Genomic DNA, 24,972 nt, shown 5'->3' on the forward strand with positions numbered 1-24,972 from the left:
ATATGACTATCTGGGTTATGATAAAAACAGTCAGTGCACGATGGGCTCTTCAATACATAGTACTGGGTAGCTGGCAGCAACAGAACAACGTAGAAAAAGTAAAAGCTGACTTCCCTCACACGCACAACCAACCAACAAATCAATCCCAGGTGATTATAGACCCAAATATAAAAGGCTAAATATAAAGGTCCTAGTACACAATTCAATATTAAATATTTTTGAAACCATGTTCCATTTCTTAAGAAAACTAAAAAAGGATTTAACAGACAAAAATCGACAATTTGGCCTGCATTAAAATAATGTTTCCTTATCAAAAGAAATTGAGATATTTGCAATTTATGTAATCAATAAACTGCATGTATCTAGACTATATTTATAAATCATTTTTAAAAGGACCCCGATAGATAACTTGATGATAGGATTGAACAGCCAGATCACAGAAAAAGATATTCAAATGGTCAATAGAAATGAAGATTATATTTCAAATTACCTATTAATAGGTATATTATCTCATTAGCTTTAAGACCATCATTTAAAAATAAGTGTTAAAGTAATGTTAAATAATATTGTAAGAAAATGTTAACTGAGGTAGGTCCGAATTTACTATGGCTGCAAATATATTTTCTTTGAGCTATAACATCTCTCCTTTGCTAATGAGGTAAATTAGGCGCTCCCAGTCCTTACATGTGCTACCCCCCTGAAAGGAGTAATAGCAGCCATAAACTGGCCAGGAACCTATCTCCCGTCAATCAGAGACACAGTTGTTTACCATTCATTAGGTTTTGTAAACAAATGTGTCTGATAAGGGCTTTTCTTGGGGATACAAAATAGAATCTTGAGCTTTATTGAATCACAAAGTGAAATAAGTAGAAACAAACTCAATTCAATAAATCTTTATTGAGTTCCCCCAAGGTGCATAAATTTAGGATTTATAATGTCCATAGAAAAGTGTTACTTTTAACTAGTCCCTTTAAAAAAAAAAAGCAAATGGTGGCTTCTCTGTGTATTTCAAGTGGATGATTTAATGTGGGTGAGGCTCAGTTGGATGTTACCATAAATGTTAATACAAGAGATGGGAAGGAGAAACATTTTTCCTGCTCCAAGAAGGATTTGGTGTCAAGATCAACTAGCCGGCTGATCCCACAGTAGCGGATCAAAAAGGCCAGAGAACCTGGAAGGAACAGGTGTATTTGGCAGCACAGTCCTCTGAGGGACTCATTCCCCTGAAGGCAGCAAACTGCTGAAGAAATTAAGTGGCTCAAAAGTTATATTGAAGAATCAGAAGAAGAGTTAGTCACAGCTTGGGAAGAAACAAACAAAAACTATCAAAAAAAAATCTCTGGAAGACACTAAATGAACGGCTCTGAAGCTTCCCTGGAGTATGATAGCACTGAGCTGACCTCACGGCGATAAGCACCTGTCCCTTCAGACAGGGCTTCAAAATGATAGATTCTCCAGTGCACCAACTGAATTTTCAAGTACAATTCTGGTATGTTCACCTAGCAAGACAGAAGACAAAGCAGCAAGGAGAAAGGGTCAAGTATGTAGGACATAAAATGATTTGGCAGCCCTAGAATTCCCAGTTTGAGTCTTTCTCTTCAGGAAAAGTATACTCTGGCTCGGTCCCCGGAAACACTGGAGGCACTGTTCTTGATGGCTTGTTATAAGCAGGAGGCAACAGTGAAAGTATCGAATCTTGGCTTTGTCCTTTCATCTGGTAAAGAAATGAAGAGTATTGGTACATACAGTCAATGCATTAACACTTTTAAAGTAATAAATCATGTTTCAAGAAAATCATATTTACAGTGTTTAAAATTGTTTGGGGGCATATGTTTCCTAAAAATGCTTTTGTCATCTGAAAACAGGAAGAGGTTAAGAATCAAGTAAAACAATTTTTATCAGAATTGTTTTTATCCTTTCATCATTTCTGACCCAGGAATCAATGTCTCTATAATGAGTCAGAACACAGTGAGGCTGGAGTAGTACATGATGACACTGAATGTCTATAATTGAACTACTAAAAAGTTTTGTTTGTAACTTATTTTATACAGAAGTTATTATACCTTAACCCTGTTGATTGACACAGGTTCCAAAGGTCAGGCAATTATGTGAAAAATCAGGATGACGAGAAAAAGGAGGTTGACTATATCAAATTAAAACACATAACCTTATGCACCATAGCCAGTTACGTGACCTTTTATTCACACACTGGAATTTGGTACTGCCAGAAGTATGTCATTAACTCACACACACACACAAAAATTTTTAAGTGATGTAAAATATCAGAAAATGAGACACTTGATAAATGAGTAGATGTATTATCGAGAATTGTGTTAATCAGGAGGTTTTATTAAGCCAACATAACTAAATGGTTTTTTTAAATGTAGTTAAAAGCATTTAAATAATAGAAGACAAATTACCTTACCTGTTTAAAGAATACATGGGACAATAAACTGCTTGCTGATGGCCTGAAATGAAAAAATACATATACTATTCTATATAGAAAGAATAGAACCCCAAGTAAGTATGTAGATTTTAAGTATAAACTATATTAGAAATTAAAATTTAGAGCTATAAAGTCCAACATAAAACATTAGAATTTTAACCAGGAAACCCATTTCGGCTTCTGCCTTGACCAATGGGAAGAATTAATTCTAAAGGTATCCTTCTATTAACCCACACTCAATTGGGCACCTACTATTTATTAGGGCCTGTGCTAGACATTAAAAGGCTAAAAAGGAATAAATGAGACTTTGTTTTCAATAATAGTAATACTAATATATAATTACCTATAAGAGTAGTTTATATTATTTTAGAAGCAATAATTGACATTTTTATACTGCTAGGAAGTTTCCAGAATGTTTTCGCATGAGGCAGTAATTAGTGTCTAGAAAGGTTAAGTGATTTAACAAGGACACTTGGCTAGCAAATGGGATAACTATCACCTCTTTGTCTCCTTGTTTTGATATCTTCTAGATTAGACTATATTTTTTGATCAAAAGATTTGAATTAGTCTGAAGGGCAGTATCTCATAGTTCCTAGAAGATATACAACACACTTGTCATTTGTTACTTAAAGGCAAGAACACTACCTTTTCTCCGGATCTTGTTCCAAACAGAGTTGGACCAAGTTAAAGAAGGCGGAGGAGAAGGTTTTTGAGGATGGTGTCTGCAGTCTCTCGCTGTTGACCGTGTGAGAGCCACCGGACACAAGCACACTTTCCCCAATCCCAGAGTCTATCCCAGAATGAGAAGTTTTCATTCTGGATTCTGACTGAGGGAAAAGACTGACATCCAATGGGCTATAAGGAGGACCTTTCAGTTTCTGCAACAACATCTGAAAAAAAGAGAAGTGTCCTTCAATGCCTTTTAAAGATGAAATAGTAAAATCACAGCCAAGATCCTAAGAGTCAACAGCAGAAACTACCTGGAGTCAAAGGGATCTTATGAAGGCAAAGTAGTTTCAAGGATTTTAGTAACTGTCACGGATCCAGGTGTGTCCCCGAGAAAGGTAATGTTGAGGTAATAAAACCTACTACCTAAGAGGGTGGCCTTTTTAGAAAGAGGGTCTTGGAAGATGTTCTCTTTGTTTCTTACAGGACCCCCCCCCTCCACCCCTCTTCCTGTTTCCGAGACAAGCAGTCTCAGTGATCCAGGAGGTGATACTAGAGTGGTGTGGACCCTAAGCCAATCTCAGTGCTGTCCTTATGAAAAAGAAGACTGGACACAGAAAGACAGACATGGGAGGGAAAATGCCACGTGACCTCCAGCTGCAAGCCGTGGAAGGCTTGGAGTTACCAGAAGCTAGGAGAGAGGCACGAAGCTTCCCCACGAAAACCTCAGAAAGAAGCAACATGAACCGTCCTAACAGCCTGACCTCAGACTCTCCCACTCTCAGCCTCCCGAACCGTGAGGGTAACCAATTTCTAGCCTTAGGAGCCACCCAGAGTTGGGGTATTTTGTTACAACCGTCCTGGGAAAGGAAATCGGAGCATTTACCTGAGTCCTGTGCATGTCCTGGAAAGGCACCTGCCCAGTGGCTAATTCACAGGCGGTAATGCCAACACTGTAAATATCTGACTTCACATTATAGCCATGCAAATCCTGTAGAGAAGCACAATTAATGAGAAGTCCTTTAATGTAAAGAGCGAATTACACACTTCTAAACCTGTGCTCTTTTGATAAATGATGGTGAACAACAGTGGAGGCGGGAGGGGAGTGGGGAATCCCGGGAGCAACAAATCAAGATAGACCTCATATATGGTGCATATATATTTAAATTCTACTATGAATGAGACTTGGCAGGAGAAAACCATCTCACAGTATATCATTCACTGATCTAAATTTAAGGCACGACTGTCCTTTAGTCAAAGTGAGAAGACACTTGAGACGCACAGACACCCCAATGGAACGGCCACATCTGACCTGTCTCAGTAGTTCTGGACTCAGCCACGGCTGCACTGAAGTGCTGAACTGTGGGAAATCATACACAGCCCTATGCCTCTGTCCGTGCTTAACCAAACTATGCAGATGGGACAGGCCAGAGAGGGTCACTAGGCCATCGCCAGAAATGAGGATATGGCTGGCTTTAACACTCCTAGAACAAAAAGAAACAATCCTAAGTACTAGGAAACTGGCCAATAGTTGAAAGAATAAAAATCCAGTCAAGACAAAGCCAGGTGTATGCTCAGAAATTAAATGCTCTTTATAAAATGGGGGCTCCCTGCTGCATATAAGTGAAACATCCAGGGGATTAAGAAACCCCTTCAGCTCTTCAAGATATAGCTAAATAAGGAAATATATAACTACCTATTTGGAATTAACAATACGTTTTCAAACAAGGAACACACCAATTATTAATTATATTATTTTAGGATGTTGCTACAAAGTAGCTGAGGTGAACTCTAAAAAATGTACTTAAGATAAATAATTTAAAGTAAATGCACTGTTGTCTAATAAAAGATAGCATTTTTATATAAAATCATTTGGAAAGGAATGTCATGAAAATTTCTTATGTTAAATAAGTGATCAAATAGCTTTAGTTCATCTAAAACACTGATTTTGGACACTAAAAGGGCGTGGGAGTCAACAGTCCAGGAAAATACAATAAAACCTCAAAGAATTAAAACAGCCTGTCAGAAAAACCTCAGTTAACCACAATACTATATCTAAAAGCAAAAACAGTAAGACCAAGCTTTAAGGTGCCTAAGACAAACAATAAGAAAGCAAGCTTATTTAACAGTAACCCAATCAGGCGACACAAGATTTCTTAGTACAGCCCTCCCGTGATCATTTTCCACGATTTGGTAACAAGACCACTGGTATTTAGGGTAATGTATCGGAAGTTTAATTGCAACTTGTACAAATATGATATAAACCTAAACTGCAGCTAAAGCAGCTCTTCGTGTACTGAAAGAAAAACAAAACCTCGAAGTAGGATCCCATTCCCCGCAGCTGTCTCCCAGACAGGATTCCACACCGTCGCTCGACTGGGTGCTCCCTGAAGGCGGGCACCCACCCAGCAGTGAGCACAGCACTTGGCACGGAGGAGGGCCCTGCGTTTTCCTGGTGAATGAACACAACACACCAGCAACCACTGCACCTGCGAATCTCTTCCTCCCTCAGCCTTCCCTTATTAATCTGCTGTTTCTTCTCTTCACACTAAACCGTGCCTTCCTATAGATTCCCTAGGAGACTGCACTCCGTAAAATACAAATAAGTAAATACCTGTGAATATAGCCATTTTGGTGCAGATAGTTCAGTCCCCTCACTGCACCAAAGAGAATGTTTCTTATTAAAGTTTCACTCATTCCTTCAGGAAAGTAAGTCCTCAAGAGCTGACTTGCTGAACCTGAAAAAAAGCCTTTAAGTCTTTAGGTGAACTTTGAAAGTAATTTTGCTCATAACTAGAGCTTAAATTTTCCTTACAGCACCCCACCACCCCACATACACACAGTGTTATACTTTGGAGTCTAATTATTTTCCTATGTAGAGGTAATTTTCCTTCAGAAATCTTTAAAATGTTTTGATCTAATGATGCCCTACAGATCAGTAAAAAAGAATTATTCATTTTTCAACATTACTTTAAAAAAACAAAGTGTGTGAATATGTATGTGTGTGTCTGTTAATTCAGGGTCAATTCACGAAACCTGTCTTAAAACTCAAAGCTCCAAAATGTATTTATTTATTCGATCAACACATTTATTGAACACGACTTTGTGCTAGGTACTGTGTGCATTTGGCGACACTGACAGGAAAAATACAGCCAAGTCCAGTGAAGGAGAGCAGTGAAACCCAGCCAGGGAGGTGTGCACAGAGGGACAGGCCACTGCTGCCTAGCAATGGCGGCAGCTGTCCACTGAGAGAGAGGAAAGCAAGCGAGGGAGCAGTCAGCTTGTGCGAATGCACCGAATCAGGCTGAGGCTGTGGTGGTTTCCCTGCTGCCAGACATGTTCTACTTTGTGTGAAGACTAAACATCCAACACAAAACAGAAATAGAAATGTGCTAGGAAATCTAGAATGGGTCATTATATTTATAAATTTTAAGTAATAAACCACAAACTCGAGCTCACCCAACCTTATAAATCATAGCATCCAGGCTAAATAACGAGCCAATTCATCTTAAAACCAGCTTTCTTACCATACGCCTTAAATGGATAAATCACCCAAAGCCAGCTGCCAACAGTGAGAACTGTCCAGTATGTTGTGATATTGGGGTGCCGCTGGAAGTGGGATAGAGTCACTGATTTCTAGGAGAGACATAGAAGAGACCAGGCATTTAAAGCCCACCCTGGACCCCCTTTGTGCTGTAAGTGACAGCAGTAGTGGCAGTGAGGGCCCCACGGAGTCAGTGTTTTTCTCTCTTTAAACCTCATGTGCCATGGCACTCCCCTCACCCAAGTGGGAGCTTCAAGTAGGTCGGAAAACATGTCTGTGAGTATGAGCATGGAGTGGGCAAGCGGACACAGGCTACGGAGTTAGTTTAATCCCAAAGGCCACATTCTTAAATACTATATTCTGACTACAAGCAAATCTAAAAATACCAAGGTCAAAGCCCTTCCTGACAAATGTGAGCCTTAAAAACCAGTCAGCATTCTCATACAGCTTTCCTGCCCTTATATCCTTGTACCTGCACGATTAAGTCAAAAAGTATTTCTACAAAGTCACAGAAACCTGTATTAAACAAAGTATCAAACTGTGAAGTTATTGTTTCTTGACATACCTTCTACCTAGTTCCACACACCTCTGAAAGTCCATCTTTCTGACACTTCTCCAAAGAATTCTGCACTCTGATTTATGCCACACCAAATTTGTAGTTTAGGCATCATTGAGAGACTCAACTCTTGTTTCTTTTCCTTATTATTTGAGTTTGGGAGACAAAGGAAGACCCAAGGGCAAAATCAGGATTGTAGGGTGGGAGGGATAAGGTTCCCAAGGAGCTTTTCATAGGCTAGACCTGCTACCCTCCACGAAGGAGCAGATGTGCTGCCCTGGAATCAAAAACACAACTTTCTTGGCCTTTTCTCACCAATGCAGTTTTTAATTTTCTTCAAACTTCTTCCTAATAATTACCATAACTTTCCAAGCTGACCTCTGTCTTGAACTTTACTGGCCCAACAAAACACCTCCAAAGTCACTGTTGTGATAGCACCTCACCCTCTGGATCCTGTTGATAAATGTCAAAGGCCTCCCTGGACTAAATCTTCATTATCTTTGACTTACGTAAAGACTGACAGAAAGATTAGCTCTTGAGGTAGCTGATCTTCACATAACATTTTCCTTTTAGCGTATACTTCTCCAGCCACTCTAATGAAATTAAGACAAGCATACCACTGAGAGAACTTGCCTGTAGTCATCCACTGATCACAGAGACACATTTAAACATGCTTTGTTCGGAAGAAACTTGTGCATCTGGGAATTGGAACTCTAGTTGCGATACTTTAGGATTCATCCTTGTTTAAGTAGTTGCAAAATTATGCAATGTTTAAACAACAGCCTTCCCTTCTTTATAGAAAAAAGGATCAGTGACATGGAAAATGGCATTATAATCTTCTTAAAATACAATTAAGGTAAACAATTTAGCAATTTTAAAATTAATTTTGCTTAATTGGATGAAAAAGAAAAGAGTTTTCTTTTATTTTTGTATTTTCCCTATATGACCACTTGTGATTGGTGGGATTAAAGGTATTATGAATATCCAGACTAGCATTCTGAATATATTAATCACTGGAATAAATTAATAATAGTTTTAAATGCAATATTAATAGGTATTTAAAATTCTAATGCATTTGTCCTTTTAATAGATTTGACATCCAAGTATCCTTTGGCTACTCTAACTGCAGTTGATTAGGAAGAAGAAATCTGCCTTTTGCTAATGGAAAGAATCATAAAGAATCTGGCCCCCAAAATAGTTAAGGTACAGTCTCTTCAACTAGATGTTATATCAAATGTATCATTGTTTTTTCCTTGCTACCTGTAAAGCTTTCAGGCGCTCTTCAGTGCAGTTTTCCAGGTTTGTAATTTTTACCGTCACGAGTGTCCCTGTCGGAGTATGCCTTGCAAGGTAGACAAAAGTCAAGTTGTCGAACCCTCTTCCTGCAATCAGGTATGCGACTTACGTTAGCAAGCATAAGAGACTATATCGATCAAATGTACAAGTTCTGCTCTCAAAAAGATGTTGAGAAAATGAAAACAGAAGCCAGAGAGAAAGCATTTACAATATTTATATCTGAGCAAAAAAATTCTATACAAAATATATAAAGAACTCATCACTTTACAATAAGATGATAACTGATCTAGTAAAAAAATAGGCAGATTAAATGTATAAGGCGATAACAGCATAACCTAGCTTCTAAACGCATGAAAAGATGCTCGACATAAAAAAATACACATGAAAGCCGCAATAAGATGCCACTACAGCCCTGTTTTAATGACTAAAACTGACTTGATAAGCAGAATGTGATGTAGTCACACAATGGGGTGTTATTCAGCAATCTCATCTGATTTTTGATCCCTGGAGCTTTGCCTGTGTCAGAAAACCGAATAACAAAGAATCTAAGCAATTGTGTCTCATCTTTTTCACTGAGCATAATGCTTTTGAGACTCAGGAATTATAAATTTCTTTTTATGGTTGTATAGGAATCCATTATACATGTATACCACAACCAGAGAGGCAGCATTCAGAATATTTATATCTGAGCAAAAAAAGTTAATCTCTTGGCAAACCCTAAAAAGTGAGATTATTTGGTCATCTGTTAACATATACTTCACCTTTTTAAAAATTGTTTTATTAGAGGCTCATACAACTAATCACAATCCATACATGCATCAATTGTATAAAGCACATTTGTATATTCATTGCCCTCATCATTCTCAAAACATTTGCCCTCACCTAAGCCCCTGGCATCACCTCATTTTTCCCCTCCCTCCCCCCTCTCCCCTTCCTCATGAACCCTTGATAATTTATAAATTATTATTTTGTCATATCTTGCCCTGTCCGACGTCTCCCTTCCCCCACTTTTCGGTTGTCCATCCCCCAGGGGGGAGGTCACACATAGATCCTTGTAATCAGTTCCCCCTATCCAACCCACCGTCCCTCTACCCTCTGAGTATCACCACTAACACCACTGGGCCTGAAGGGATCATCCGTCCTGATTCCCTGTGTTTCCAGTTCCTATCTGTACCAGTGTACAGCCTCTGGTCTAGCCAGAATTTTAAGGTAGAATTGGGATCATGATAGTGGGGGAAGAGGAAGCATTCAGGAACTAGAGGAAAGTTGTATGTTTCATCGTTGCTACATCGCACCCTGACTGGCTCATCTCCTCCCTGAGACCCTTCTATAAGGGGATGTCCAGTGGCCTATAAATGGGCTTTGGGTCTCTACTCCGCCCTCCCCCCCCTTATTCACTATGATATGATTTTTTGTTCTGATGATGTCTGATAACTGATCCCTTTGACACTGCGTGATCTCACAGGCTGGTGTGCTTCTTCCACGTGGGCTTTGTTGCTTCTGTGCTAGGTGGCCGCTTGTTTACCTTCAAGCCTTTAAGACTCCAGATGCTATATCTTTTGATAGCTGGGCACCATCAGCTTTCTTCACCACATTTGCTTATTCACCCATTTGTTTTCAGTGATCGTATCACAGAGTTGAGCACACAATGATATGACATTTTGTTCTTTGATGCCTGATAACTGATCCCTCGAGACTTCGTGATCACACAGACTGGTGTGCTTCTTCCATGTGGGCTTTGTTGCTTCTGAGCTAGATGGCAGCTTGTTTATCTTTAAACCTTTAAGATCCCAGACACTATATCTTTTGATAGCCGGGTACCATCAGCTTTCTTCACCATACTTCACCTTTTATGGAGCAGCCAAACTGTTTCTGAAAGTGGCTAGGCCACTTTGCATTCCTACAGGTGATGTGTAACTGCTATAGTTGTTCCACATACCAGCCCTTGGTAGTGTTAGTTGTTCATGTTTAAACACCTGCTCTAAAGTGACCCCGACTAAAATGTGCATAACAAAGGAGCCCTGGCTAGTGATGCTGTCAGGTAAGTGTTGGGACTGCCAACCGCCAGGTCAGTGGTTCATACCGACCAGCTGCTATGAGAGAAAAAGATGAGGCTGTCTGCTCCCATAAAGATTTGCAAAGCCTTGGAAACCTTTACAGGGTTGCTATGAGTGAGAATTGACTTGATGTCACTGGTTTGGCTAATAAACGTCAGTTGCCCTCATGCTCCACAGTCATGAAATTCTGTCAGTTTTATCTTTAAAAGGAAATTCATCTTCAGTTCTCCCAGGATCTCCAGTGTCATCATCCCTGTTGAGAGACAGCCCTCCCAGGTGTATCTTCTACCATGGCCTTTGTTTGTCTTGTGCTAAGCCACAGTCATGGGAACTCTTGTGGTGTACCTCCTGTGAAGGAAACCTTGGGTGTGTATGTGTGTGTGTGTTGATATTATCTGAACCACCTTTCTAAGTTGAATTTACTCCCATGTGGTATGAAGAGTCTCTTCCTCTAAAATATTTGTGGGAAAATAAAAATTCCAGACAGTAATCTGGAGAAAAACTTGAGCTACTATTTTAGGATAGACAAAAAAATTAATGGATCCATTTGACTAGCACAATTAACATTATATTTTTTGTTGCAGATGACCCCCCCCAAAAAAATACCTGCTTGAAAAATGATCTTTTTTTTTTTAAATCCATTTCTCCCAGTGCAGGGGCAGTGACATGAAATCCAGGAGTCTTACCTATTTCCACTTGCAGTTCATAGTGGGAAACATTTGTGGAATTTATCACTTTGGTGGCCCCAGTACATGGGGGCAACCAGGAAAGGGCTGGCTCCTCAACCTGTGAGTTTTAAAAACAAAAACAAAATAGGCATAAACAGACTTTTTTGGCTATGCAAGTATCCCCTAAGCCAAAGCCAAGTCCACTGGCTGCCAGTCTGACTCATGGTGACCCCACAGGATGGAGCAGAAGTGCCCATAGGGTTTTGAGGTTGTCCACCTTTACAGAAGCAGTTCGCCTCACTCTTCTGCTCTAGAGCAGCTAATAGGTTCAAACTGCTGACCTTTTGCTGAGCACTGTGCCTCCAGAGTACATTTGGTTCCCCCATCCCAATACTGATGCTGCATTTTCATTAGAAAGGTGTGAAAAGGGAGCTTCCAGGACTATTTTAAGACCTAACAGGTGCTTACTAGTTCTTAATGATTGATGGGGAACACTTGTAGTCTGTAAAGGAGGAACGCCTATTTGCAGTCAGCACTTTGAGAAGGAGCACAGACAGGCGGTTGGTTTCTTAGGGTGTCTAGGACACTCATGCAGGGAAGAGCTCTGGGGGCCTGGGAGAGAACTCCTGCTTGCGCTCTCGCTTCAAGTGCTCACTGGCCACATCCATGGCCCACCCAGGGCCTGCGCCACTGGGCAGGGGGCTCAGCTTGGAGGAATACTGCCCAGTCAGGAGCGTATTCAAATTGCTGAAGAATTTTTCCACGAGTTGTGATAAATCAGAAGTCAGAAAGGAAAAAAAAAGTCTAAAAAGGTTAAAGTGCATGAAACTACTGCCAAGAATACAGTGGCAGTGAACTGAGGCAAAGGGGAAAAGAGCAGCGTCAACCACCGGGAACACGGTAGACACAGGCGCTCACGGGACACCACTGCCCCGAAGGACACTTTTACAGGCACCAACAGATGGCAGGAATCTTGTTACTGCCCCCAAGGTAGCGAGAAGGGAAAGAGATGACATCACTGTGTGCTGGCAATCGGGCTAAGCCACTTTCACAGCCTTGACCCTTTGAATCGGGGGATGGGATGGAGCCTGAGCATGAAGGAAAGATTACCCACACGTTCTTGGAACTTTTAAGAGGACAAAAGCCAACCAACCAAATGAAAACAACCCTGAGCCCGTGGTCAAGATCCTGGAGGGGAATACTGTGTGGCGGCTATGGCATAGTGAAGCAAGAAGATAACCTCTACGTAAACCAACGTGCTCTTGGAAGAGGCGGTCTCCAGATACGCCCGATGCTCAGAGCATCGGAGGACCCGGAAAGAAGAGCTCTGCACACACACTGCCCAGGAAGGCACCTCGGCTTGCCGGCTGAAAAGAACACCTCATAGATGGAGAGATGTCCATCAGACTTTCCTAGAGACATTGCTTTTAAACTGACTTCCATTGTTTTGACTTCGGAATCGCTAAGCAGTCATTTGATGCCCACAAAGGTCTGCTTACAGCCAAACGGGCAAGCACACTGATGTCAATTTCAAGGACTCTGAAAGCTGCCACCAGCTAGCTCTCCATTAGAAACGAAACCGCTGCTCATCTGGATTTGGTTCCCCCGGGAACTTTTCCCCAAGAAAAGAACAGATTGACAGCACACTGTAAGGAACCGGCCTCAGTGACACCGGGGGCTTACACACCATTCTAGGAAGCTTGGGAAATTGTGCTCTGATGCCAAGCGACATGGAATCACTTTGGGTTTCCTGACGAAACCCAGTTCCCGATCCCGAGTCTGAGGAATGGGCATGGAATGGTGGCTGCAGAAGCACAGCAGGAAATGGGGCTGTGTGGGTGCTTTTGCAGAGACCCCGCCTGGCGTTCACGTGGGTGGAACAGGCCCTTCTACAGGATTTGAAACCATTTTCTCTGCTGGATCTCTGTTTTCCTATTTGAATATCTGAACTCTGCAATATTGTAAAGAATATTCTGTGTGGCTGGGAAATAGGACTCACTGGCCTTTAAGGAATATTAACTACAATGCAATAAGGCATTATTTAAAAAGAACAGCTCAACCCAAGCACCATAGCCTTTCATTCTATAAAGTTAATGATGAAAATGAGCGTTTCTGCAGATTCAGGGGATTTCCAAAGTCACAATCCATAAACCCATTGCCATCGAGCCAATTCTGATTCACAGCGACCCCAGGGGCAGGGCAGAAGTGGCCCACAGGGATTCCAAGAATTTTCCACAAATCTTTATAGAAGCAGGGTGCTGCTACATTTTTCTTCTGCAGAGTGGCTGGGGGACTCGAAACACTGACCTTTGGGTTCACAGCCAAGCACTTTAACCACTGAGCCAGCAGGGCTCCTTCCAAAACCACAGGCAATACAAATCATTTGGAAAGCCAGGACTGTCTGTCAAACACCCTTTACTACAAAGTTGTATCCTGTTTATAGGCTCAATGTCAACGGGGAACTACAAGTTGTCCAAATAAAAGACAACAAATAGTGGGGTTTTAAACAATCGTTTTATTGGCATATAGCACATAATCATACAGTTTACTCATTCCATCATATTATGAAGCGCTGTGCAGTCGTTACCACAACCAATTTCAGAACATGTTCTTCTCATATCCATTGTTGTTAGCTCCCCATTTCCCCCATCTTGCCTTGCCAGGCCCCTCGGCAATGACCAATCCAGTTACTATCTCAGTGGAGCTACCTACCCTGAATTTCATATACAGAAAATCATACAAAACACAAGAAGCAAACAAATAAAAACCAACAACAATGACCAGACAAAACATAGAAAAACCTGAATCAAAAGGAAAGCAGAAATATTAAAAACAGAAACAACTTTAAAATGGATTAAAAGGGAGACCAAGTGAGAAGATACTACATTTTCACCTACCGACATCTGCCATAATCAACTTTACAGTGCTTTGTCTGATCACAAGATTATTCACATCCCTTGACTATGGTCAGGGGAGATTCCCCGGAGGCCTCACCTGTGTGGGGACCCTGCAAATGGATTTTGGGTTTCCACTGTCATCCACAGCCTTCACTCACGGTGTTTTAAAGCAGGGTTTAGAGAGAGCCAAGGAAGGTTTTGATAGTCCCCAGGAGCCAGCCTCCAGCCTGGTGTCAACTTTCATTGCACAACGTCTCCAGTTCCTTTCTCCTCAAGAGCACGCAGACATATGGTCCTGCTTCCTTCGTTTACGATGGTACCCTAGCTCCAATGATGCATAGAGGTGGGAGATTCCACTCTTCAAAATGTAAAATGGCACTCGGTTGGAGGTTTGAAGGATTCCAAGTACACCTACGGGAGTTTCTCGGGTTCTAGGCTCGCTCTTAGTCATAGGTTGGAGATAACAACAGATGTGCCTCTGAATGCTATCTCAGACTGCAGGGTAGTACTTGAATGAAAACTCAGGTGGGATACTACATCCCATTGTACAAAAGGCTTGGTACCTAGAAGAGTTCAGGGGATGAGTGTGAATGAAAACTAAAAATGACAAATATAAAGACAAGACCACAATAGGCCACAGGTGAGAGTATTAGGGCTTATTTCATTTTATAGCAAATAAGGCATTTTTTTTAAGGCAGGTTCCATTTTCTAGTATAAAGTAAGGACCAAGGTAGAACTTAGGGATATCCTAGAGAAATACTGATGCCCAGGCAGGTTCTTAGACATTGTTTAATGATCACCATATATCAGAGTTTTCTCAAGAGAGAGAAAGGTGAATGAGGCTGGACACTCAGTGAACAGATGGAGAGCCCTATGTATCAATCAAAAAGTAAATGCCCTTTCCGGAAATGTCTGAGAGAAGTAGGGGCAAAATGGACTAAGGAATACAAGGAAGGCTTCATAGATGTGATCTGCAAGCCAACTCGGAATGAATAGAGAGGAATTTAAGAGACAGAAAGGGAGAAAAGTGTTTCACTCTAAGGAGACTACTATATGCCAAGATTCTGTGGCAAGAAATGAAACTAAAAATATCAGATGCCATACCATTTGAAAGCAACTAACAACAATATAAAGAAGGTCAGACTTTATCCTATATGCTTTAGAAAGCCAGTGGAAGTTCTGAACCTGGAAAGTGACTTACCTTATTGGTAGCAGACCTGTATCAGTAGCAGTGCTGAAAAGTGATCTGAGTGATAGGGGAAGACTGTTGGGTGTGTCTAGAGCAGTGGTTCTCAACCTTCCTAATGCCATGGCCCTTTAATACAGTTCCTCATGTTGTGGTGACCCTTCCTCCCCAAAACCATAAAATTATTTTTGTTGCTACTTCATAACTAATTTTGCTACTGTTATGAATCGGGCAACCCCTGTGAAAGGGTCGTTTGACCCCCAAAGGGGTCTCGGCCCCCACAAGTTGAGAACCACTGATCTAGAGGATTAGAGGTGGCCAATCTAACTGCAGCGGTCTGAGACTTGAGTAGTAGCAGAGTCATGTGAAGAAAGAAATGGGGTTTCAGAGACAGACACCTAGATCTTGGTATATAATGAGACGTGCGGTAGAAGTGCAGTAAGGCTCGCTCCAACATTTACAGTGTTATAGATAGCTCTTCATTAGGTGAAGCAGGAAATGTAATGGGTGAGTGGGGGTTCAAAGATTAGTGTTGAATCAAACTAAACAGAAATGCCCTTGAAAAAGATAATGAGAAATGTTCTGGGCATGGATAGTGCCCAGGAAGAAGCCTGAGGGGTGTAGTTAAATTTTGAGACTCGTCAGTGTTGCGCGCCCCAGGTCCCTGCGCGGCCTAAAGGAACACTGGGGAAGCTACAGGGCAGTCTGAAATCCCAGCAGCCACAGCCATGGTACTGCTTATTCAGAGAGAGCAAGATTAGACAGAAAAGATGGACTAATTAAAGACACTCAGAGAAAAGAATGAGTATAGAAAGAAGAAACAGTAAACACCACCACGGAGAGAACTGCAGGCGACCAGGAATTAGTGGCATTGGAAAAGGCTTTTACAGAACATTTTCTTACCAAATATTGATGGATGCTGGTTTCAGACAGCTTTTCAGGTCTCAGCGATTCAATTTGTGTTCGTGAAGTGCAGAAACAGTTCTGGAAATTCAGAAAAGCATTAAGTAAGTGAAGGGATGATGTGGAAGTTTGGTGATGAGGGTGGGGAGCCAAGGAAAAGGACAACATGCAAGTATCTGAAATGGCCAAATACTGCCATGCAATGGCAGGGACCCTGGTGATGCTGTTGGGTAAGCGCTGGAATGGAATACTAGCTACAACGTCCAAGGTTCAAACCTACCAGTCACTCCATGGGAGAAAGTTGAGGCAGTCTGCTCTTAAAAAGATTTACAACCTTGGAAACTCGCTGTGTAACGGTCACTATGAGTCAAAATTGACTCAACAGCGTGAGTGTGGTTTTGGGCGGGGACCATGCAATGGAAGGACTTATTCCACACGGAGCAGAAGGGAAGTGGAGTTGGGTGTGCAGAGAACAAACCTCTTATCTGTTATCATTTTACTCGGTGCTGTCTCTGATCTTTGGCCGCTCTTCTTTGGGAGTCATAATGACAATTCATTTTCCCTGCTGGTGTTAATTTTTAACTCTCTCATCATCTTTGACATTTTCTCCTGATATTTAGCTAAGTGCTGAATATATTATGCTGTACTCATTGTAATAATTTTACTTTGATCCTCAGATAACATTCACACACACACACACACCTTCTATTGTGATTTGACTGAAAGTTTACAGAGAAAACTGGTTTTCCAGTCAATAATTCATACACATTTTGTGTCATGACATTGATTGTAATCCCCACAAGCAACACTCTTCCTGCTTCCTCCTGTGTTTACCTTTCCCATTTGCTCTTTCCTCCCCCTTCCTGCCCTCTGGATAGTTTTTCTTCATTGGTGCTGTTAGGGCCGTTGAGCCTGCTCTGACTCATCGTGACTCTCAGAACAAAACACTGCCCAGGCAGCCTGTGCCACCCTCACGAGCACTGCAGTGTTTGAGCCCACTGTCGCTGCCACCACGTCCATCCATCTTGTTGACGGTAACTCTCTTTTTCGCTGGCCCTCTGCCAAGCATGATTATAATCTCCAGACTCTGGTCTCTCCTAATAACCTTTCCAAACTGCATTGATGCTCCCCACTAAGGACTATGCTGGCTGTAATTCTTCAAAGACAAAGTTCTAGGTTCTTCTGGCAGCCTATGATATATGAGGGGAGCTTCAAAACATTTTGTGGAAAAAAAATGGAATTACAAGATAATAGAACTTTTCCATGAGCTTTTGAAACCCCTCCATATTTAATATTCTTTTCCAATACCATAATGAAAAGAAAATAAATTCTTCTTCACTCTTCCGTATTCGCTGTCTATTACCAAAAAGTAAACTCAATGCCATCAAGTCAATTCTGACTCACAGAAACCCTATAGGACGGAGTAGAAGTGGCCCCTGTGGGTTTCCAAGACTGTGGCTGTTTACTGGAGCAGAGGTCTGTGGAGCAGCTGGTGGTTTAGAAATGCTGACCTGTGGTTCACGCCCAATTCATAACCACCTACCCCAGTGGTTCTCCACCTTCCGAACGCCGCCACCCTTTCCTACAGTTCCTCCTGTGGTGGTGACCCGCCAACCCTAAAATTATTTTGTTGCTACTTCATAACTAATTTTGCTAATGTTATGACTCATCATGTAAATAACTGATAGGCAGGATGTATTTTCATTGTTACAAATTGAACATAATGAAAGCATAGTGATTAATCACGAAAACAATACGTAATTATATATTGTGAAATATTTATCTCTAATTACAAATAAATGAAATTTTGTCTTGAAGCATGGTATGGTGTTACAGTCTTCACACAGGGTACTTGTATGTGGGTGTATCCGCATGTGGGCTACCCCGCCTGGAGACGGATAGAGGAGCGGTGTCTCGGTTCCTAAGACCGGAAATATGTGTATTCTGATGGTCTTAGGTGACCCCTATGAAAGGGTCATTTGACCCTCAAAGGGTGGCAATCCACAGGTTGAGAACCGCTGACCTAGACCATCAGGCAACCGAAAATACCAGGGCTTGGATTAGGCACACCTTAATCCTCAAAGTGGCATCTTTGCTTGTAAACACCTACAGTGGTCCTTGGCAGCAGATTTATACAAGGCAATGTGTAATTCCACATCTTGACTCTTGCTTCCTTGGACACTGATGATGGATCCAAGTAAAATAAAATCCTAGGTAACTTGCTTATTAGTCCAGTTGGAAACATTTTTGTTTTCTTTAGGTTGAGAAACAAAGCTGCACTCTTTGATCCTTATCAGTACGTGCTCCAGGGCCTCTTCACTATGAGCAAGCAAGGTTGTCCAGATTAAACACCCCTTTTTCTGTGGGTTTATGTACAAGTTCCACAAGAACACAGTGAGGTGTTCTGAAATTCCCAGTCTTCAGAATAGAAATTTGTTATGATCCAATCAGATACTTTTTTGTATTTGTTTTCAGTCAGACGTTTTTACATAGTCAATAAAGCACCAGTAAACATCTTTCTGGTGGTATTTTGCTGCTTCCAGCCAAGAGCCACCTGAGAACAGTAAGGATATCCCTTGTTCCACATTCTGTTTGGATCCTGATAGAACTTAGGATGTACTGTCACTGTACAGCTACAACTATTTCTAAGTTATCTTTAGCAAAACCTTGTGTATGATATTAATGATCGTTTCCAATAATTTCTACATTCTGTTGGTTTAGTTTTCTTTGGAATGGACACAAATACGATCTCTTCTAGCCGAATGGCCAGGTCCGAGTGAGTGCTTCAGTGTTGCGCCCATTTGTTGAAATATCTTCACTGGTACTCTGTCAGTTCTTGAAGGCTTATTTTTTGCCGATGCCTTCAGTGCAGCTGGCCTTCTTTCTTCAACACCATCAGTTCTTGGTTTTACGCTCTCTCCTGAAATGACTGAACACTACAACTATGTTTGGTGTAGTGACTGCACATTCCTTCCATTTACCTGTGATGCTTCCAGGGTCTTTCAGTATTTCGCTTGCAGAATCCTTCACTGTTCAACTTGGCTGCTTCTTTTCTCCTTCAGTTCTTTCAGCGTGAAAAATGCTGTGCGAGCCTTCTTTCCTTTTGACTTTCTAATCCCAGGTCTTTGCATAATTCATTGTCATCTTTTGTCTTAAGTGTAAGAAAAATTTTTATGTACATTAAACCACACACTGAGTACTTTCTTTTAATTTTCTAATTGAAAATTAGTTGAAGGTTTACAGTTTAGATCATTGCTTTTATTCAACAACTTAAAACTCACTGCCCCTGAGTCGATGCTGACCCACAGTGACCGTATAGGACAGGGCAGAACTGGCCCTGTGAGTTTCCAAGACTGTAACTCTTTATGGGAGCAGAAACCCTGTCTTTCTCCTGAGGAGCTGCTGGTAGTTTTGAACCGCTGGCCTTGCAAATCGCAACCCAACGTGCAAGCATGGCAGCACCAGGTTTCCTCAAAGCAAATTCAGAGAGAAACATTGCCATGACCACAACTCAGCATTTCCTGCGTTTGGACCCATGGTCCTATGATGGCACATGATGACAAAGGCATGTCGCACCTCCATGTGATTGCTCACATCTTCAATTAGTGGGGTAAAATTTGCCTTATATTGTTAAGGGAGAAAGGGCATGTTAGCAGAAAAGTAGAAACAAATTATATGAAAGAACCTTTAGGATAAATTATTTTTAAGCATTTTATGAACAATTATTTTAAATGTACATTAGTGTACTAATATCAAATTGTTCCTTCAGGTAAGTCCATCAATAAGCCGATTTCACAGTATGCTCTAGTGAGTCACATAGAGGAAATCAAGCTTTTCTTTTAAATTATGCCAAAATGTTTTACCAATCAAACTTTTCACTTTCCCTGTTTGCCTAAACCACTGATAATTTTAAAGCTGAATTTTTAAAACTTTTATTTCTTAACAAGCTATCACAATCTGGGATATGCCAGGAGTTCCATTGTTCTGTGTGCAACTCATCTTGAAGCACAGAAATTAGAAATGCCAAGAGACCTGTGGAACCGATGCCTTAGAAAGGTTTTTAGTCTTTCCTCAGTTGTGAGTAAATTCACACTAAAAGGATTTTTTTAATCTTTAAAAATACATGTTTTATAATGAAAATAACTACAGGTTATATCATATATTTAGTATCTAAAGTGGACATCGGGGATTACATATAAACAACAAACTATCTGAACATCATAATACACATTGATTTAAATGTTATTAGTGGTGGTGGTGAAGTTCAGATAACTTATTTCTAATGCTATTTTTGCTTGCCTTTAGTGAGATCAATATTTCCCAAAGGGATTTCTGAGAGATTTCAAGGAGAGCTCAGCTCAAACTGGATGAAGGCACAGCACACAGATGAGGAACAAGGACAAAGGGATAGAATAACAAGTCTACCCCAAAAGCAGAGCAGCTCTTTTTGAAGGACACAAACTCTCAATGAGAATTTACTTCTCCAGACTCGAGGTCCTTGAGGTCAACACAGCCACACAGAGCTTCAGAACATCCTAGCCGAACATTCCTTTGCATTCCTCTGTACTAATATCAGGGAACAACTGTGAGGCTGGCACAGGACGGGGCAATGTTCATTCTGTTGTGCCTATGAGTTAGAACTATACAGCGAACGATACACAATTGGAGCTATGTTAACAAACACTTACCAAAAGAGACATTGAATTCCTTTAGTTCATAGAAAGTGACAAGAGTCCATCTGTTCCAAAGTAGTTCTTTATTTTATCTTTCTTTCAAGATGCAGAAATATCCCACTATAAAAAAAACAAACAAGAAAAATCATGCTTAGATGTACCTCAAAGTGCCTCAAAGAGCTGTCCGCCATGTATAACCACCACCCATTTTGCGGTCTGGCCATGGTGGCCCCTGGGGGCAGAGTGGACCTGTGCTCTGTGGGACCTTCAATGGCTGATGTTTCTCAGAAGTGGGTCACACCTTTCTTTTGAGGTGCCTCTGGGTGAACTCTAAGTGCCAATTTTTGTGATGGCAACTGAGTATGCCAACCCTTGGCACCATTCACCTACTTGATATTTAAAGTAGCTATTTCTTGTCACAAGGACTAGCAATTCCTGAAGGTGTCTTCAAAGAGCAGTTTTGTCTCCTGAACACTATTTGGGATCTGATACTGTGACAGAAGAGCAGAGCGAAGGTGAAGGGAGCTTTGAATTGTTTCCAAGTCTCAGAATATGCACATCTCTCCTTCCCCATCTTGTCTGTTCTAGTTTTTAAAAGAACCCTCAAACCCAAACAAACTCACTGCCATTCGGTTGGTCTGGCCTCACAACAACCTACAGGCAGAGTAGAACTGTCCCGTGGGTCTCTGAGACTGTGGGATACAAAGCCTCATCTCTGTCTCATGAAGCAGCTGGTGGTTTCAAACTGATGGCCTTGCAGTTAGGAGCCCAACACATAACTTATCTATTACACCACCAGAGCTCCAAAAAAGAATTCTAGCAATGTGAAAGTAACATAGGAAAGCAATGTTGGGCCCACTTTTGATATAAATGATATCATTTCCTAAAATGTCACAAGGATTTCTAATGACTCCACTTACAAATCAAGTTTGACAAGTTTATTTCTAAACCTTCCTATCTGGTTAATTGCCCTTAAGTCATTTGGAACCTCTGAGCAGATTTTGAAATATGTCATACTTTTAAAGAAAAAAGATAAACACTTTTCCCCCTAGTATTCATGTGGGAAAAACATTCTCTTACAGATTGATTATTTTTCACCTTATAAATCTCAGTCCTATTATTGGAAATTGTTAGCAGCTATGCCTTCTTTCCCGAAACACTAAACGCATGGTCATCAACTCAATTCCTACTCCTGGTGCCTCTTTGGGGCCAGTGTGGAACTGCCCCTGTGAGTTTCCAAGGCGGTAAATCTTGTCACAGCACAAAGCCGCTGTCCCCAGAAGCAGCTAGTGCTTGCAGTCGGCTGGCCTCGTGCTATAGAAGCAGCTCAACTCGTAACCCGCTGCCCCCGTGGCTCCTTGCACACCTCTCTAGTCTAGTGTTCACCTCCTGAGGTTTCAAATGGTCACTTCTCCACATTCTCTGTATATTGCTTTAGAAACTATGAGTGTTGCCCAAGGTTCCTCTCTTTCCCAACAGAAAGGGCAGCAGTGCTCTGAATTTGCCAGTGTTGGATAGTCCCTTCTACCTAACTCCAGCCACTTCTTTTATCTAAATGGTGATTCACTGCTTCATTTTAACAAATTTATCCAAACTGGGTCATGGTATCTGCATGTATCTGAGTAAGATGAAAGAAACAATGATTTTTGACATTAATTACAGAGTAACACTAAGTTTTCTGAGAAAAGACATGCATTTATTCAGAAGGTACACTAGTACCTTCTACTAGTCAAAGGGAGCAAAGGGGTCTTGGGATGAATCAAAGGGAGGAAGGGGGTCCTGAAAAGCTGAGTATTCTGTCACCTGCCTTTCATTATCCTCAATTCAAGGTGCTGGGGCCTGGGATAATGTCAGCCTTCTCCAGCTCTGGGGTAGTTAAGATCAAACGCTATCAACTGATGACCAAACATCCTAGCAATGCAAGAGCGTGATAGGACGTGCTGAAAGGTAGCCTCCAATATAATGAGTGGCCATGCAATATGGTAAAACTCACTTTGTAAGTAAGTTGGCAATGTTTCAACAATCATAAAAATGTTCCTATCTTTGGACCCAGTAAAATTCTAGTTAACTATGCAGAGAGGTCATCACATTTTATCTGTATTCATTCCACAGCTGTTTCCTGAGCTCCTGGTATGGAACAGGCACTGTGCTGGGCACGATGGGCCCCGACTGGTGATCAGGCCAGGCTGAGGCCCTCCCTTCTGGTAGCTTACCTTTCCACCAAGAAGCTAGGGATGTCGCTCACTATTCACTGAATTTTCTGGTTATCACTTGGCTCTTTCTTAAACAAGAAAAAAAATGAAAACAACACTACATTATCTATTTTCCAGGGGGGGAAAGACACAACACGTAAGCCTTTCTTGACTAAAGGGCTTGCTCCACTGGGATCATTTAATTCCAGGGGTTTGGCATCAGCTATGCCAGACAACCAAGGGATAATTTCACAAGCCAGCTTGAGGTCAAGGCAGCGGCTGCCCCTGGTCAGACACTGCTGCACTGGGACTCACCGTCATTTCTCCTTTGAAAAAAACAACACACAGTTTCTCCATGTATTCACGAGTAGGACAGTGTGTATCTAAAAAGCTAACTATAACATCTAAACTCACTGGCTTAAAATAACCGCACAGGCCAAGGTAAAACAGTCCAGAGGGTTTCCGAGGTTGCCAATCTTCAGGGAAGTGGAATGCCACAGCTTTCTCCCTCAGAGTGATTGGTGGGTTCAAACCGCCAGCCTCTGCCTGCCACTGTGCCACCAAAGCCAAACCCAGGACCATGAGTCGATTCCTACTCATAGCGACCCAATTCCTGGATAGGCATACGGAGGCGGCACACCTTTAGAGAGCAGATCCCTTCCCCTTGCTTCACTTTCCAAGGCCATGTTACAGCTGTTCCACACAGCAGAGTGGTTTGTCCCAAGGCTTTCATCTGACCGAGGAACACCTAAAAGTGCATCACTGCTCAGAAGCCGGGCGCTGTAGTCAAGGTAAGCATCCAACAGAGCCGCGGTGACCGGAAAGCAAGCTAGTTCTTTTTTTCAACTTGAACTTTTCAAAGAGACGCACAGCACAGCTCAGTAAAAATTTTCAAACGTAGTTTGGTGACTCATGCTTCCAACAAATATTTGCTCTGCGCCTACTGTGTGCCAGGCGCTGATCAAGCCTCCAGGGGAAAGGACTTGACACAACAAACCCACAAAGGGGGGAGACAGGGCTGAACTCAAAAGACGCTGGAGCATTTCGTGTGGTGAAAGGTTCCTTCCTACACCGGCTCTTTCGGAGGACTCGGTTTCGAACTCACATCAGGCGGCATGATACAGACCCGGGCCAGAGAGAGTCTTCTGGGGAGTCTCCTGCTTGGAAACGCCAGCAGGCCACCCGCGCGACCAAAGGCTGGAGTTGGGGAGACAGGGTGCCACCCACAGCTCGCCCGAGCCCCGCAGCGCCGCCCACCCGGTCCGCAGGTGCCTCGGTCCGCGCCGAGCGCGGGGCGACCGGCCGCGGCTCCCGCAGAGCCGGCGCTGCACGGGGCGCCCGGGCGCTCGCCACGCGGGGCGCGACGGCTAGCGGGGCTCCGCGGACGCCCGGGCGTGGACTCTAGGCAGGGAGGGCAGCGAATCCCGGCCTCGGACCGCCCGGAGCGCGTGCGGACCGAGCCGGGGGCCGTCGGGTCCCGCTGCAGCCTCCGGATCTCCCCCTCCCCGGACCGGCCTCCCTTCGTTACCCTGGAGGCGACCATGGTCAGCGATCCTCCTCTGGCGGGCTCGGGGTGGGCGCGGGACCCCGGTAATCGAGGATCCCGGGCCTCGGAGGGGCCAGCAAAGTGCCCTAGGCCCGCTCCCAGCGAGAGCCGTGAGCCGCCGTGGGGCGCGACCACGACTGGGGCCGTCGGCCTGGAATTCTGCCCCAAGCCCCAGGCAACCCGCGGGGACGGGATCGCCCCACCCGGCCCCGGGTGTGCGCCCCGCCCCGCCCCGCCTCCCGTCCCGGAGCGGGGCCACGAAGGGGCGGGGCCCTTGGGCAGGGGGCGGGGCAGACCCGGGACCCCGGGGGCGGGGCGGACGAGGACTACAGTTCCCAGCGG

The 24,972-nt window shown here is 42.7% G+C and overlaps 1 protein-coding gene across 4 annotated transcripts; it reads right to left on the reverse strand.

The window, feature by feature from the left end:
* Nucleotides 1-878: 878 nt before the first annotated feature.
* Nucleotides 879-24,831, reverse strand: STRADB (STE20 related adaptor beta). 4 transcript variants are annotated; one of them, XM_075530455.1, is made up of 13 exons: nt 24,613-24,831; nt 23,106-23,173; nt 20,908-21,012; nt 16,220-16,300; nt 11,252-11,351; nt 8,473-8,594; nt 6,640-6,748; nt 5,727-5,850; nt 4,425-4,596; nt 3,999-4,103; nt 3,092-3,336; nt 2,426-2,468; nt 879-1,714 (listed from the first exon to the last, which is right to left on the reverse strand). In XM_075530455.1, the coding sequence occupies exons 3-13, from the start codon at nt 20,917-20,919 to the stop codon at nt 1,571-1,573; spliced, it is 1,257 nt and encodes a 418-aa protein (XP_075386570.1). In that variant the 5' UTR covers nt 20,920-21,012; nt 23,106-23,173; nt 24,613-24,831; the 3' UTR covers nt 879-1,570. The 4 variants fall into 4 exon arrangements, with proteins under 4 accessions (XP_075386570.1, XP_075386569.1, XP_075386571.1 ...); XM_075530454.1 differs by lacking the exon at nt 23,106-23,173; XM_075530456.1 differs by lacking the exons at nt 23,106-23,173; nt 24,613-24,831 and adding an exon at nt 23,499-24,243.
* Nucleotides 24,832-24,972: the final 141 nt, after the last annotated feature.

The sequence above is a fragment of the Tenrec ecaudatus genome, chromosome 13 (assembly GCF_050624435.1).
Source record: "Tenrec ecaudatus isolate mTenEca1 chromosome 13, mTenEca1.hap1, whole genome shotgun sequence".
Classification (NCBI taxonomy): Eukaryota; Metazoa; Chordata; class Mammalia; order Afrosoricida; family Tenrecidae; genus Tenrec; species Tenrec ecaudatus.